Below are 16200 nucleotides of genomic sequence, written 5' to 3'. Positions count from 1 at the left end.
TTTCCTCATTTTCTTTTCTTTTCTTTTAATATATTTTATTGATTTTTTTTACAGAGAGGGATAGCGAGTTAGAAATATCGATGAGAGAGAATCATCGATCAGCTGCCTTTAGCTGCCTCGTGCACACACCCCCACTGGGGATGTGCCCGCAACCAAGGTACATGCCCTTGGCCGGAATCGAACCCGGGACCTGCCAGTCCACAAGTCCAAACGCTCTATCCACTGAGCCAAACCGGTTTCGGCCACTTCCTCATCTTCAACAGACACTTGAGCTTTCTCTTCGTCCCACGAAGCAGCCCCTGACCCAGGATCCGTGTCAAAGCGCCACTGTGCCTCCACCTCCTGGACCAGAGACAGAAGGGCAGGGCGGGGACTTACTGAGCGGAAAGCCCCGTCCCAGCTCACAGCCTACGGTCTCCGGGGGGTTGTGAGTGTCTGAGACCACAGATCTTCCTGCTCCCAAGGAGCCGGGAATAGAGACTCTTGTGCGAGTACTCTGTTTTCCAATTTGGCAATCAAGTCAAGAACATTTTATTGATTTTTTTTTTTTTTAAGAGAGAGAAAAAGGGAAAGGGAGACAGTACAGCGATGTGAGAGCCAAATATCGATCGGCTGCCTCCTGTGTGCCTCCTACCGAGAATCAAGCCCCAAACGCAGGCATGTGCCCTGACTGGGAATTGAACCTGCAGCCTTTTGGTGTACTGGACAATGCCCAGCCCACTAAGCCACACAGGCCGGCAAGAGCATGTAAAACATTTAGTAGGCCAGCCCTGCCGAAACCGGTTTGGCTCAGTGGATAGAGCCTGCGGACTGAAAGGTCCCGGGTTCGATTCTGGTCAAGGGCACGTACCTTGGTTGCGGGCACATCCCCAGTAGGGGGTGTGCAAGAGGCAGGTGGTCAATGATTCTCTCTCATCGATGTTTCTAACTCTCAATCCCTCTCAATTCTTCTCTGTGTAAAATCAATAAAATATATATTTTATAAAATAAAAAAAAAATAAAAAAGTAGGTCAGCCCTAGCCAGTTCGGCTCAATGGATAGAGCATCGGCCTGCGGACTGACTGGTCCCAGGTTTGATTCTGGTCAAGGACACATGCCCTAGTTGGGGGCTCAATCCCCAGAGGGGGACGGGCAGGAGGCAGTCGGTCAATGATTCTCTCTCACCATTCATTGATGTTTTTCTCTCTCTCCCTCTCCTTTCCTCTCTGAAATCAATAAAAATATATTTAAAAAATAAAATAAAATAAACATTAACATTATGGCCCTAACTGGTTTGGCTCAGTGGATAGAGCGTTGGCCTGTGAACTGAAAGGTCCCAGGTTCGATTCCCATCAAGGGCCCAGGCCCAGGTTATGGGCTCGATCCCCAGTTGGGGGCATGCAGGAGGCAGCCGATCCATCATGATTCTCTCTCATCATGGATGTTTCTATCTCTCTCTTCCTTCCTCTCTGAAATCAATTTTTAAAAAATAAACATTATGTAGGCCAAAAGTAGAAAAGCCAAATATATATATATATATATATATATATATATATATATATATATATATATAAACTGCCGGCTATATATGTCCCACCAATATGTGGTGTGGGAAACAGGGCAGACACGGGAGCTGTCACGCTGCCCTGTGTCCCTGGACAAAGAAAATGACTGTTGAAGGAAGGGATGTGCACGTTAGTGTGTCTCCTCCCTTTCGCCCACTCCTCTCTTCTCTGGTCCCCAAGTGTCATTACGGCCACGTCCCAGCTTCCTCCTCCAGGAAGCCCTCCCTGACCCCCACGCTGAGTCCGGGGCTCCCACTCACTCCCCACCCCAGCCCTGCCTACTGTCTGTCTCAGCCACTGGATTCTGAGCCCCCGGAGGCAGGGCCAGGCTGTCTTGGCCACAGCCATGTCCCCAGCAGGCAGGCAGGGAGTGTTTGGAAGAATGAACGCATGAATAAATGAATGAATGAATGGACAGAGTTCAGTGCTTATGGACAGAGACAGGCCTGGGGCGGGAAGTAGCCAAATGTGAAGAAAAAGGGTGAAACTATTCAGCGGTAAGAAAGGTGGGACGGGCACAGGGACTCCTCAGGATCTGCAACCCAGGAGGGAGAAGGGAGGGGGCAGCTGAGGCGCAGGGAGCCCAGTGTCCACCCCATTGCCTCCCAGCTGTGTGACTCTGAGCAAGAGACTGCCTTGGGCTCCGTTTCCTCCTGTAAAGAAGGTGGTACGAGGGCAGCCCGCTGCCTCTGGGACTCTGGGACCATCACATACATTCAGGGGTAGAGGAGGCTCCTTTCCTCCGAGCGCCCTCCGCACCCACACACCCGCCTGTGGTGTCCTCCCCCCACCCCGCCTCCACTCCGCACTCCGGACTGAGAAGGGAGCCCAAGCTCAGCGAGTGCCTCAGGTACCCATCAGCACGTTTATTGGCTCGGATTCCGGCACACAGAGGAAGCCGTGGGGAGGGAAGGCTCAGAGCAGGACGCAGAAGAGGCGCTTGTCGCGGAAGGGGTTCTCGGCGGCGGGGACCGGCGTCACCATCGGGTCGTCCTTGGCGTGCGTCTCGCAGAAGGCCAGGAGCTCGGCCGCCGCCTGCGACACCTGCAGGCACGCCGGGGAGTCCGCGCCCGGCCCCGCCCTCCCGGGCCCCGCCCTCCCGGGCCCCGCCCTCCCGGGCCCCGCCCTCCCGGGCCCCGCCCTCCCGGGCCCCGCCCTCCCGGGCCCCGCCCTCCCGGGCCCCGCCCTCCCGGGCCCCGCCCTCCCGGGCCCCGCCTCTGGCTGGTTCGCCCCATCCTTCAGGCCCCGCCCCTCTCGGGCCCCGCCTCTGCCTCATCCGGTCCTTCAGGGCCCGCCCCGCCCCCCAGGTCCCGCCCCTTGTCTAAGGTCCTTCCCATTGGGCCCCGCCCCTCAGGTCCTCCCCCGTCCTCCAGGCCCCACCCGCCCCTCAAGCCCCGCCCCTTGTCTAAGGTCCTTCCTCTCGGTCCCCGCCCCGCCCCTCCCCTCAGGTTCCTCCCCTTGCCTAAGGTCCCTCCCCTCGGGCCCCACCTCCGACCCGCCCCGTCATTCAGGCCCCGCCCCGTGTCTAAGGTCCTTCCTCATCTGACCCCGCCCCTTTCCCCAGGCCTGCCCCTCAGGCCCCGCCCTCAGGCCCCGCCCCGTCATTCAGGTCCTGCCCCTTTCCTCAGGCCCCGCCCCTCCTCGGGTCCAGCTCGGTTCAGAAAGGGATCTTACACACACACACACACACACACACACACACCCGCCCCGGACTCCTGGCCCCACCCCCAGCAGAGCTCGGAGCACACGCAGCCCGGCACCCCGCCTGCCTCCACCCTGGGCCCCGCACCTTCATGCGGTCGATGTTCACTTCCAGCTTCAGTTGCTCCACCGCCTTGCGGGCCTCGGCGATCTTGGCCATGTTGTTGGACATGGCTGGGCGGGCAAGGAGTCACAGGCCGGTGGGGATGGGGGCGCAGGGGGCAGACTAGGGCGGGGGGAGGCCCCGGGAAGGGCGGCGAAGTGCTGGGACCCAGCCACCGGGGCGTGGGTGGAAGGGCGCGGAGGGCACCCAGAGGCGGGCGGCCGGAGGGACGGGAAGGCAGGGGAAGTGAGAGAAGGGCCGCTGGGATGGGGGCTGGGAGGCAGGCGGAGGGAGGGCGGGGGAGGGAGGCAGCGGGGAGCACAGATGCGGGCGAGGCAGGTGGAGGGAGGGACGGAAGGACAGGGCCACAGGTGCTGGCGGCGACCCAGGTGTCCTCAGCCCCCAGGGGCCCAGCGAGCCCGGAGGGGGCCGCCCCAGGCCAATTAGCGGCGGTTCCAGGGAGAAGAGGAATTAAGATCTCGGCGGGAGGGGCGCGGAGGGGGCCTCATTAGGGCTGGGACGCAGCTGCCCCCTCCGCCCCCCTCGGGAGCTCCCCCACCCAGCCCTCTGCCTCAAAGGCTCCTCTGCTCATTAGCACATGGAGGGAGGGGGAGGGAGGAGGTGAGGACAGCCCAGACAGACTGGGAGAGGGGCAGAGAGGATGCAGAGAGGGGCAGAGGGAGAGACAAGTGACGGAGGGAGAGACTGAGGCACAGGAGACATAAAGGGACTGAGGGGGGAGAGAGATGGAGATGGGGAAGGATGGAGTGATGGACGGAGTTGGGGGGGGGACACATGGAGGAGTAAAGAAAGGGATAGAGTGACATGGGCGGTGGGAGGAGAGGGGTTGGAGAAGGAGGTGGAGTGATGGGGTGGGAGAGGATAGAGAGAGACACGTGGAGGGGGAGAGGAGGGGGCACAGAGAGAGGGGTAGGGAGAGGCATAGGAGGACCAGGGGACAGAGGAAGGGGGGACAGAAAGAGGGAGACGGGGGGGGGGGGGGTTGGGAGAGAGGCAGGCTGGTGGACACGCAGACATAGAAAGTCATTCATTCACTCTCATTCATTCCCAGGCGAACCGGCTGGCTGAGACGGGGCAGAGGGACGGGCTGTTGTTGGGGCAGGACCGGAGCCTCCTACCTGTTGTTGCTCAGGGCTGGGATGGCGGGCTGCTGGCGGAGGCAGGCTGACAGGCAGCTGTGGGTCCCCCAGCCCAGCCCCGCCCCGCCCCGCCCCGCCCCCTCCCCTGGGGCAGCCCCTGAGGACCTGCCTGCTCCTGCTGCTGCCACCTCCAGCCCCACTGCTCTCTCTCTGCCTGGGTCTGTCTGTCTCTGCAGGTTCTAGCTCTGTCTGTCTGTCTGTCCCCTCTTTGTCTCTTCCTCTCCCTCTCTCTCTCCGCCTCCCCCTCTCAACCTCTGTCTCTGCCTGTCTCTCACACTCACTCCTGGGAAGACAGCCTCTCCCGGGGTGCCCATACGCTGCTGCCCTGATTCTGCAGTCACATGCACCTCTCCCGTGTCCCACACGGCCTCTCCCTCCATCACGCATGCTCTCCCACCCTACCACCCCACTCCCTCGCGGTCCCCCCACCACAGCGACTCCTCTCGGCACACAGCCCCTGGCTCAGGGATGCACCGTGCCTCACTGTGTCACCCGGTGTCACCACAGATTCTCACAGATGGCCCATGCCCAACACCCCATCTCCCACAGTGCCCCAGGCCCGTGGTCTCAAAATGCCGCACACAGTCCATCCCTCGCAAGCTCTTGGAGAGGGGTCATCATCTCAACCACAATCAGATCCACCTTCTCAGGGTGAATGGCACAGTTTCACAGTGTTTCAGTATTTCAAGATGTCACACACACATTCACCAGCAACCAAAACTTCTCTTCTGCCCTCGCTGGTTTGGCTCAGTGGATAGAGCGTCAGCCTGTGGACTCAGGGTCCCAGGTTCGATTCCAGTCAAGGGCATGTACCTTGGTTGCGGGCACATCCCCAGTAAGGGAGCGTGCAGGAGGCAGCTGATCGATGTTTCTCTCTCATCAATGTTTCTAACTCCCTCTCGCTCTCCCTTCCTCTCTGTAAAAATAATCAATAAAAAATATTTTAAATATATTTTTATTGATTTCAGAGAGGAAGGGAGAGGGAGAGATTGAAACATCAATAATGTGAGAGAATCATTGGTTAGCGGCTGCCTCCTACACGCTCCCATACTGGGGATCAAGCCCAAAACCCAGGCATGTGCCCTTGGCCAGAATCGAACCCGGGACTCCTCAGTCCACAGGCTGACGCTCTACTCACTGAGCCAAACCAGCCAGGACTATATAGATATACAGATATATAGATATACACACATATATTTTAAAACACTTCTCTTCCATCCTATCTCAGCCTCACACTTTCTCTGTCTCACACAGTCACATGTAATTACTTGTGCAACCTCCTAGAGAAACACTATCACATAATATTTCATAGTATTACACAGTTACATCCAGCGACTCCCACACACAGTCCCATGCATTCTTGCACAATCTCTAAATGTTATCTTAAAACACACAATCTTACACGTTCCCTGACACACAGTCACCTCCCCCCACTGTCATGTACAGAATCTCTCACTGAGCCCCAAACAGTCTGTATCACACATGATTATCACCGTCACCCAGCAAGCTCCAGGGTTGCACACAAGGTCTCGCTCAGACTCTATCTTTTTAAAAAATATATATATTATTGATTTTTTACAGAGAGGAAGGGAGAGGGACAGAGGGTTAGAAACATCGATGAGCGAGAAACATCAATCAGCTGCCTCCTGCACACCCCCTACTGGGAATGTGCTCGCAACCAAGGTACATGCCCTTGACCGGAACCGAACCTGGGACCCTTGAGTCTGTAGGCCGACGCTCCATCCACTAAGCCAAACCGGTTTTGGCCAGACTCTATCTTTTCATTTAATTTTTTAAATTTTTGTTAATCCTCACCAGAGGATATTTTTCCCGTTGACTTTTATTTTTTATTTATTTTTTTAATATATTTTATTGATTTTGTACAGAGAGGAAGGGAGAGGGATAGAGAGTTAGAAACATCAATGAGAGAGAGTCATCAATCAGCTGCCTCTTGCACACCCCCTACTGGGGATGTGCCCGCAACCAAGGTACATGCCCTTGACCGGAATCGAACCCGGGGCCCTTCAGTCCCCAAGCTGACGCTCCATCCACTAAGCCAAACCGGTTTTGGCTAGACTCTATCTTTTAATTTAATTTTTAAAATTTTTGTCCATCCTCACCAGAGGATATTTTTCCCGTTGACTTTTAGAGAGGGTGAAAGGAAGGGGAAAGAGAGAAACATCGCTCTGAGAGAGACACAGGGAATGGTTGCCTCCCAAACACGCCCCGACCTGGGCAGAGGGAAGAACCTGCATGTGCTTTTCCAGGTGCGGGCCAACGCTCTAACCGCTGAGCCGCACCAGCCAGGCTCTCTCGTGCTCTGGTCTCTGAGGGCCCCGCACAGCCACACGCTCTCTCGTGCGCGGTCACCATGCTGTGCCAGTCTGCCAGGCTCCCACGTAGTCCGTGTCACGGTCACACACCGCCCTCCCAGCCCATCAGTGTGGCTGACACACGCTGTCTCCCACCCACGTGGCCTCTCTGTCACATGTAGGCCCCCGGGGCCTCTCACGCCGCCTCTGTGGACCGCACGCATCCAGAGGCACATCGTCTGCGGATAGGCCGCACACAGCACGCACTCCTCACCGGGCTGCACACTGCCACACACAGTCTCCCCCTCGCACACACGATCTCTCAGCACCACACGCAGTGTCCCCCCCACACACACCTTGGCACAGGCCACCTCCTGGTGCCACATGCCGTCACATGCACGTCCTCTCTCTCCTCTCACACGCACAGTCACATGTAACCTCCAGCTGGAACACACTGCTTCCGTCATACTCCCTATGCAGAGTTTCCCAAACTTCTGACATATGTGCACCCCTTCTATAATTTCCGTAACGCTGAGTACCCCTTGTCCTCATGAGAACGCAGAATTAGGCGCAGCTAAGCCCGGTGCAGTGCACATCCCCACCGAACTCCGGTGCAACGCGTACCCCCACCCAACTCTCCCCGTACCCCTGGGGATACGCGGACCGCACTTTGGGAGACACTGCTGGCATTGCACAAGGGCACAGAGCCACACACAACCTCTGGGCGCTCAGTCTCTCCGTGTCACACATCAGCCCTCTGTCCTCTCCTGCCAGTCCCCTGCCGGCCGCGTGGGGGCGCGCGCGGCCCGCCTCAAATCCGGAGGGCGCGGCGCCCGGCGGCCGGTTGGGGTGCGGACATTGGAGAACAGGAGACTTGGGAACGTGGAGGGAGGGGTCTCGAGGGAGGAAATGAAGGTGGGCTGGGACACGGAGGGAGAGGGTGAGAGATGGAAGGAGAGGCAGACCCGCAGGAAGACACAGAAACAGAGGAGAGAGAGAGACCCTGGCTGGGACTCCAGGAGACGGACAGGCAGAGGGCTGCAGAGAGAGACGGGCAGAGACACAGAGACGTGAGGGTACAAGAGAGATACCCAGACCGAAATGTAGACTCGGAGACGGGGAACAAGAGATGGACACTCTGCCCTAACCGGTGTGGCTCAGTGGATAGAGCAGTCAGCCTGCGGACTCAAGGGTCCCGGGTTCAATTCCGGTCAAGGGCATGTACCTTGGTTGCGGACACATCCCCAGTGGGGCGTGTGCAGGAGGCAGCTGGTGGATGTTTCTAACTCTCTATCCCTCTCCCTTCCTCTCTGTAAAAAAATCAATAAAATATATTTCAAAAAAGAGAGAGAGACCCAAACAGACAGCTGCAGCCAGAGAGGTGGACGCTCAGACGCGCCTTGCGCGGGCCGGGGCGGAGGCGGGGCCTGCAGAGGGGCGTCTCGGGGGCGGGGCTTGGCGGTTTGTGGGCGTGGCCTGAGGGCGAGCCCCGACCACACCAGCCGGCAGAGGGGCGGGGGCGGGGGCGGGGGCGGGGGCGGGGGCGGGGGCAGGGGTGGTGGCGGGGGACGGAGAGTGTCTATCGCAGTCAGCCCTGCCCAATTCGCTTTTTACCCGGGGGAGGGGACCACGGCTCTGATTCGTGGTGCGGCCATCGGCCATCGGATAGGGGGCGTCAGGCCTGGCTCCCCTCCCCCCCTGCTCCCCTCCTCCTACCCCCGTCCCCCTCTCCCTCCCCCTTCCCACCTTCCTCCCCTCTCCCCTCCCTTCCCCCCTCCCCCGTCCCCCTCCCCCCGTCCCCCTCCCCCTTCTCCTTCCTCCCTCCTCTCCCTCCTCCCCTCTCCCCTCCCCTCTCCCCTTCCTCTCCCCTCCCCACCTCCCCTCCTCTCCTCCCTCCTCCCTCCCCTCCTCCTCCCCTCTCCCCTCCTCCCTCCCCTCCCCAGCTCCCCTCCTCCCCTCCCTCCTGCTCCCCTCTCCCCCTCCCCTCCCCCCTCCTCCCCGGAGCCGGTGGGGGCGGGGGGCGGCCCACATCTGGAAAGCATCAGGCGCGCCGGACGTGCCAGGGCCCGGGCCGCGGCGGAAGGGGGGCGGGGAGCTGGGGCGCCCGGTCTCCCCGCTTCAGCGCGGTCCGCCGGCGCCGGGGAGGGGCCTGGGCGCGCGCCCGGCCTCCGCGCCCCGCGCAGCTGGTTTCCATCAGCCCCTCTGGCCCCCGCGGCCCCAAAGGAAGCCCAGCTCAGAGCGCGGGAGACAGGGTGACACCCCAGCCTCCCCTCTCCCTCCCCCGCCCCGCCGGCGGCCAGAGGCTGGGCCCGGAGACGGACACAGCCGGGGCCGGCGCGCCCTCCAGTGCCCGGCCCTCTCCGTACCCTGGGCGGGACCCGGTTTGTCGGGGCGCAGCCCTGCTCTGAGCTGCACAGGAAGAGCCCCAGTGTCCTGACAGACAACCGAGTTCCCCAGCAGTCTTAGTACTATTGCCCCATCTTTCGGACGAGGAAACTGAGACCCTGGCTTCTGATTCAGGTCTGGCTTTAATTATTCAAGAACCGTGCACTGGCCCTAACCGGCATGGCTCAGTGGATAGAGAATCAGCCTACGGACTGAAGGGTCCCAGGTTCGATTCCGGCCATGGGTTGCGGGCTCAGTCCCCAGTGGGGGGCGTGCAGGAGACAGCCGATCTCTGAAACTAATTTAAAAAAATATATTTTTTAAAAAAGAAAAGAAAAGAAAGATGCACTGATGCCCAAGATTTGGAAACAGCCTATTCATAAGCGCCCGTCAGCAGATGGGGGGATTAAAAACCTGTGGTCCATCTACACAGCGGGATACTACATTGCTGTGAAAAAAAGGGGTTCTTACCCTCTGCAACAGCAAGGGTGGAGCTGGAGAGCATTACGCTGAGCGAAACAAGCCAGTCAGAGAAAGATGACTATCACACGATCTCACTCATTTGTGGAATGAACAACATAAACTGACGAACAAAAATAGAACCAGAGACAGGGAAGCATCCATCAGACCGTCAAGCCTCAGAGGGAAGCTGGGGTGGGGGGGAAGGGGGGAGATCCACCAAAGGACTTGTGTGCATGCCTGTGGCCCTAACCAATGGACACAGACACCAGGAGGTGAGGGCGTGGGGGAGGGGATGGGAGGGACAATGGGGAGATAAGGACACATAGGTAATACCTTAATCAATAAAGGCATTTTTAAAATATATTTTATTGATTTTTTACAGAGAGGAAGAGAGAGAGATAGATAGTTAGAAACACCGATGAGAGAGAAACATTGATCAGCTCCCTCCTGCACACCCCGTACTGGGGATGTGCCCGCAACCAAGGTACATGCCCTTGACCGGAACAGAACCCGGGACCTTTCAGTGCCCAGGCCGACCTCTATTCGTTGAGCCAAACTGGTTTCGGCAGAAATTTTTTTTTAAAAGAAAGAAACGCGCCCTGAACGCCAACAGTAATTCTCGCATCACATCCCAGTGCCCCACTGCACATTCCTACCTGCATGTCTGCCGGGAATCTCAAACTCAGCGCATCCAGAACCAAGCTCCGGGTCCACCCGCCAAACCCACTCCCGCTGCAGTCTGACCTGTCCCCGTGGGGCATTCTCCACGCCCTCCCTCTCTCCCACCCCACAGTGATCCTGCAACAAGTCCCGTCAGCTCCGTCTTCAAAGTGCCCCCACAACCCAGTCACTCTCACCTCCCCGCAGCCCCGCCCTGGTGTGGCCACCAGGCTGTCCGCAGGGTCCCCAGCTTCTTCCCCTGTCTCCCTCATCACCCATCAGGTCAGCCAGAGGGCCCCTGGGTGAACCCAAGTCCTCAGATAAAAGCAAGTGTAGGTGGGGAGGTGGAGAATGGAACCCTCGGGCCTGCTGGTGGGAATGTAAAATGGTGCAGCCACTTAATTTATTTTTTTAAATATATTTTATTGATTTTTTACAGAGAGGAAGGTAGAGGGACAGAGAGCTGGAAACATCGATGAGAGAGAAACATTGACCAGCTGCCTCCTGCACACCCTCTACTGGGGATGTGCCTGCAACCAAGGTACATGCCCTTGACCGGAATGGAACCTGGGACCCTCCAGTCCACAGACCGAAGCTCTATCCGCTGAGCCAAACCGGTTTTGGCAAGGGTGTGGCCACTTTAGAAACAGTCAGGCAGTTCCTCAAAACATTCAACAGCTACCGCATGTCCCAGCGGGTCCACACCTGGGAATCTCTCTGAGACATGGAAACTTACGTCCACGCAAAAACTTGTCCAGAAAAGTTCACAGCAGCATCATTCCTAACTAGAGGCTCGATGCACAAAAATCAGTGCAAGAGTAGGCCTTCCTTCCTCCCCCTGGCTGCCCGCAGGCACCCTGGACCCAGGCTGGCCCCTCCCTCTCCCTCCCCGGCCCATCCGGAAGGTCGTCCGGAAGGACGTCGGTCTAATTAGCATATTACCCTTTTATTATTACAGACAGCCCCAGAGTGAAAGCAACCCAAATTCATCTATCAGCTGATGAATGGATAAACTGAAAGTGGTCGACCCAAACAGTGAGTGAAAGAAGCCAGGAAAGACCTCATAGTCCAGCTGAGACCGGTTTGGCTCAGTGGATAGAGCGTCGGCCTGCGGACCGAAAGGTCCCAGGTTCGATTCCGATCAAGGACATATACCTTGGTTGCGGGCACATCCCCAGTGGAGGGTGTGCAGGAGGCAGCTGATGGATGTTTCTCTCTCATCGATGTTTCTAACTCTCTATCCCTCTGTCTTTCTCTCTGTAAAAAATCAATAAAATATTTATTTTTAAAAAGACCTCATATCCCATGGCTCCATTTACATGTCCAGAACAGGCAAGTCCACAGAGACAAAAGTCGATCAGCGGTTGCCAAAGGCTGGAGAGACCGGAGGCCAACACCGAAAGCGTGCGGAGTTTCTATTGGGTGTGATAAAAAATGTCCTGGGACTTTCTGTGGTAATAGTTGCACAACTCTGTGACTCTACTAAAAGCTATGAAGACCTTGGTGAAAGCAGTGGAAAACGACACAAATACATGGAAAGGTGTCCTGTGGTCATGGGTTGAAAGAATTATTGTAACATGAAGATGTCCATACCAAAGCAATCTACAGATTCAAAGCAGTACCTATTAACATTCCAATGGCATTTTTCACAGAAATAGAACAATCCTAAAATTTGTGTGGAACCACAAAAGACTCCGAATAGATAAAACAATCGTGAGAGAGAAAAAGAACAAAGCGGGAGGTATCATTCTCCCTGGTTTTAAACTACATTACAAAGCTGTAGTAATCAAAACAGCATGGCACTGGCATAAAAACAGACACACAGATCAATGGAACAGAATAGAGAGCCCAGAAACCAACCCACACATATGTAGTCAATTAAATTATGACAAAGGAGAATGCACAAAGGGGAAAGGGCAGTTGCTTCAATAACTTGGGCTGGGAAAACTGGACAGCCATCTGCATAAGAAGGAAACTGGGCCACTTTCTTACAACGGACACAAAACTTAACTCAAAACGGATTAAAGACCTCGATGTAAGACCTGAAGCTGTACAACACCTACAATAAAGCACAGGCAGTAAGCTCCTGAACATCCATCTTGCTGATGATATTTTTGGAGTTGACATCAAAAGCAAAGGCAACAAAAGCAAAAAATAAGTGAAACTACAAACTGAAAAGCTCCCATACAGCAGCAAAATGGAAAGGCAACCTACCGAATGGAAGAAAATATTTTTAGATAACGTCTTTTTATTCGCTTGCTTTTTATTTGAGAGGGGGGGGGGGGAACTTGATCTGACCCTAACTGGTTTGGCTCAGTGGGTAGAATGTCAGCCTGTAGAATGAAGGGTCCCGGGTTCCATTCCAGTCAAGGGCGCATGCCCAGGTTTCGGGCTTCATCCCCAGTGGGGGCATGCAGGAGGCAGCCAATCAGTGATCAGTGATTCTCTCTCATCATTGATATTTCTATTTCTCTCTCTCTCTCTCCCTCTCCCTGCCTCTCTGAAATCAATTAAAAAAATATTTTAAAAAAATATTTAAAATAAAACCACTAGACGATCCCTCAATTCCACTTCTGGGTATTTATCCAAAGAAAATGAAAGTGCTAAATCGAAAAGATATGTGCACCACTGTGTTCATCACAGCATTGTTTGCAACAGCCAAGCTGCGGAGACAACCTACATGTCCATTGACGGATGAATGGATGAAGAATACAGCATACACACAATGGAATGTTATCCAGCCATAAAAAAGGAGGAAACTTTGCCACTTGCCAAGGCATCCATGGGCCTTCAGGGTATCCCGCTAAGTGAAATAAGTCAGACAAAGACAAATACTGTATGACCTCACTCATGTGGAAGAGAGAAAAAAGACCTCATAGCTACTGAGAACAGATTCGTGGATGCCAGGAGAGTGGGCGGATGGGTGAAGGTGGTCAAAGCTACAAGCTTCCAGTAATAAAATAAATAAATGTCATGCGGATGTCAAGTACAGCATGGTGAAAAACAGTTAATAATACTGTTACTATTCTGCATATTTGAAAATTGCTAGGAGTCTAGACCTTAAAAGTTCCCATCACAAGAAAAATATTTTTTAATATATTTTTTATTAATTTTTTACAGAGAGGAAGAGAGATGGATAGAGAGTTAGAAACATCGATGAGAGAGAATCATCCATCAGCTGCTTCTTGCACACCCCCTATTGGGGATGTGCCTGCCACCAAGATACATGCCCTTGACTGGAATCGAACCTGGGACCCTTCAGTCCACAGGCTGACGCTCTATCCACTGAGCCAAACTGGTCTCGGCAAGAAAATATATATATATATATTTCTTAAAAGAAAGCCCTTGAAGTCTATCTACATTAATAAAAGAGTAAGATGCAAATTGACAGCACCTTTGCGACACTCACCAGCCAATCAGGAGTGAGTATGCAAATTAACCCAACAACTATGGAGGGGTAATTGGCATCCACAGGTGCCCGGGCAGCTGAGGGCGCTCCTCCCCGCCCCAGCCTCTCCGGGCCTCTGGGCAGTGTGGGAAGGTGGAAGGCGGCTCCCGGCTGGAGCGAAGGTGGTGCCGGCGGCCAGGGAAGGACAGCCCATTCTTGCATGAATCTTCGAGCACTGGGCCTCTAGTATTTCAAAAGGGTGAATTTCATGGTGTGTGACATATCTCAGTAAAACTGTTCACTCCCTCATCCCCCAAAAAACCTATGTCCCTCTTCAGCTCTCACTTCCCAGGGCTCTCACTTCCCACAAAGTGAAAAATCAGAAAAAACCTCAGCATGGCCCCCGAGGCCCCCTACCATTCTCTGCCCTCACCCACGACTCCAGAGGTGCTGGCTCCCAGCTATTTTGCCAACACTCCAGGCACCATTTTGGCCTCAGGGCCTTGGACTGGCAGACTCCTCTGCCTGGAGTATTCTTCCCTGAGTACCCACAAACGTCACTCCTCCTCCAGGTCTCTGATTAAATGTCACCAGCCCTGATCACGCTACTTCAAAGGACACACTGCTCAGCTCCCCATCCCACTCAATTCCTTCATGCCTCCGTCAGGATAGAATAAAGGAGGGAGCACAGAGCTGGAGCCTTCCTTTGTTCCACACCGCCCCCTGGTGTCAGTACACATCATAGTGAGCGAACTCCCAGTCCAACTCCTGAGGGAACACTTGGCATATTAGCCTTTTATATACGTAGATTTTATTAATCCTCACTTAAGAATTATATATATCTATATCTATATATATCTATATATATCTATATATATATATATAGATAGATATAGATATAGATATAGATATATAGATATATAGATATATATATAATGCTTTATTGATTTCAGAGAGGAAGGGAGAGATAGAAATGTCAATGATGAGAGAGAATCATTGATTAGCTGCTTCCTGCATGCCCCACACTGGGGATTGAGCCCGCAATCCCAGAATTGAACTGTGTGACCTTCTGGTTCATAGGTCAATGCTCAACCACTGAGCCATGCTGGCCTGGCATGAGGATATTCTTTCCATTGGTTTTTACTGAGAGTAGAAGTGAGGGAAAAGATGGGGGCGGGGCAGAGAGAGAGAGAAATGTTAATTTGATAGAAACACATCAATTGGTTGCCTACCGCACACACCCTATAGGGCTGGGGATCGAACCCACAACCCTTCGGTGCACTGGCCAACACTCAAACCACTGAGCCACACCGGCCAAGGCCTTGCCACCTTTAAGAGGTTATAAAATGTAATCTTTTATTATATCCACTCCCCTCCCCACCCAGCTTCCATCCCTGTGACCAGTTCCTTGTCTATCCTTCCAGGGACAATCCCTTTGCAGATATACTACGTAGGACGGAGGTTAAGGGCCTGAATTCTCAGGCAACCTGAACTGAAATTCCACCTTTGCAATTTGAGCACCAGGTAAGCTACTGAACCGCTCTGTGCCTCAATTCCCCATCTGTAAAATGGGCATGATAACCGTATCTGACCCTCAGGAGGCGGTGAGGATTAAATGAGTCAATATATATAAGGTTCTGAGAACAGAGTCCGGCATGGGCTAGGAAGGAAGTCCATCTCACTGCAGCCATCTGACCAGGGAGTGACCTGCGTAGACGAGTCTCTTCCCCTCTCTGGCTCCGGTTGCCTCTTTCACAGACTGGAGACGGGCGACTATTCCCAGGGGCCTGACAAGCCACGGCTTTTCCTGGCAAACTTTTAAAAATAACTTTGATTTATTAGTACTCTAAAAGAAACATGTTTAACCACACACACAGAGTGGAAGCTCCAGGGGGCAGAGACTTTCCTGTGTTGCTCCTTGCTGTGTCCACAGGGCCCTGCTGAGCACCAGAGATTCAGGGTCGCACAGTAGGCCTGGTCCCCGCTTCTCAGATCTCAGAGGAACAGAGAGGTGGGCCCACCCATGTAGGCACAAAGGTCAAAGGAACAACAAATACCCACCCTCCAGACTTTGGACTTGGTGGCAGCTGGGTCCTTATCTTGTCTCCCTCTCTGAGCCTCTGTTAATCCAGCCTTGGGCCCTAACCGGTTTGGCTCAGTGGATAGAGCGTCGGCCTGCGGACTCAAGGGTCGCAGGTTCGATTCCGGTCAAGGGCATGTACCTTGGTTGCGGACACATACCCAGTGGGGGGTGTGCAGGAGGCAGCTGATCGATGTTTCTCTCCCATAGATGTTTCTAACTCTCTATCCCTCTCCCTTCCTCTCTGTAAGAAATAAAAAATATATATTTTTAAAACCCAGCCTTGAAATTAGAGTAATTATTGGGCTTACCCCATAGAAAATGGGCAAAGGATGTGAACAGGCAGTTCACAGAAGAAACAAGTGGTTCAATAAGCAAACAAGATGTCTCTCATCAAGGAAACGG

The 16200-nt window shown here is 54.5% G+C and overlaps 1 protein-coding gene across 1 annotated transcript; it reads right to left on the bottom strand.

Moving 5' to 3' along the window:
* Positions 1-2386: 2386 nt before the first annotated feature.
* On the bottom strand, positions 2387-4569 carry GNG8 (G protein subunit gamma 8). Its single transcript, XM_036416386.2, has 3 exons — positions 4488-4569; positions 3334-3419; positions 2387-2588 (listed from the first exon to the last, which is right to left on the bottom strand). Exons 2-3 carry the CDS (start codon positions 3415-3417, stop codon positions 2460-2462), a joined length of 213 nt encoding a protein of 70 aa, XP_036272279.1. The 5' UTR covers positions 3418-3419; positions 4488-4569; the 3' UTR covers positions 2387-2459.
* Positions 4570-16200: the final 11631 nt, after the last annotated feature.

This window comes from Pipistrellus kuhlii, unplaced genomic scaffold (genome assembly GCF_014108245.1).
Source record: "Pipistrellus kuhlii isolate mPipKuh1 unplaced genomic scaffold, mPipKuh1.p scaffold_m20_p_55, whole genome shotgun sequence".
NCBI classification, from domain to species: Eukaryota; Metazoa; Chordata; class Mammalia; order Chiroptera; family Vespertilionidae; genus Pipistrellus; species Pipistrellus kuhlii.
Note: the sequence above shows the minus strand (reverse complement) of the source record. Positions and strands in the feature narration are given on the sequence as shown.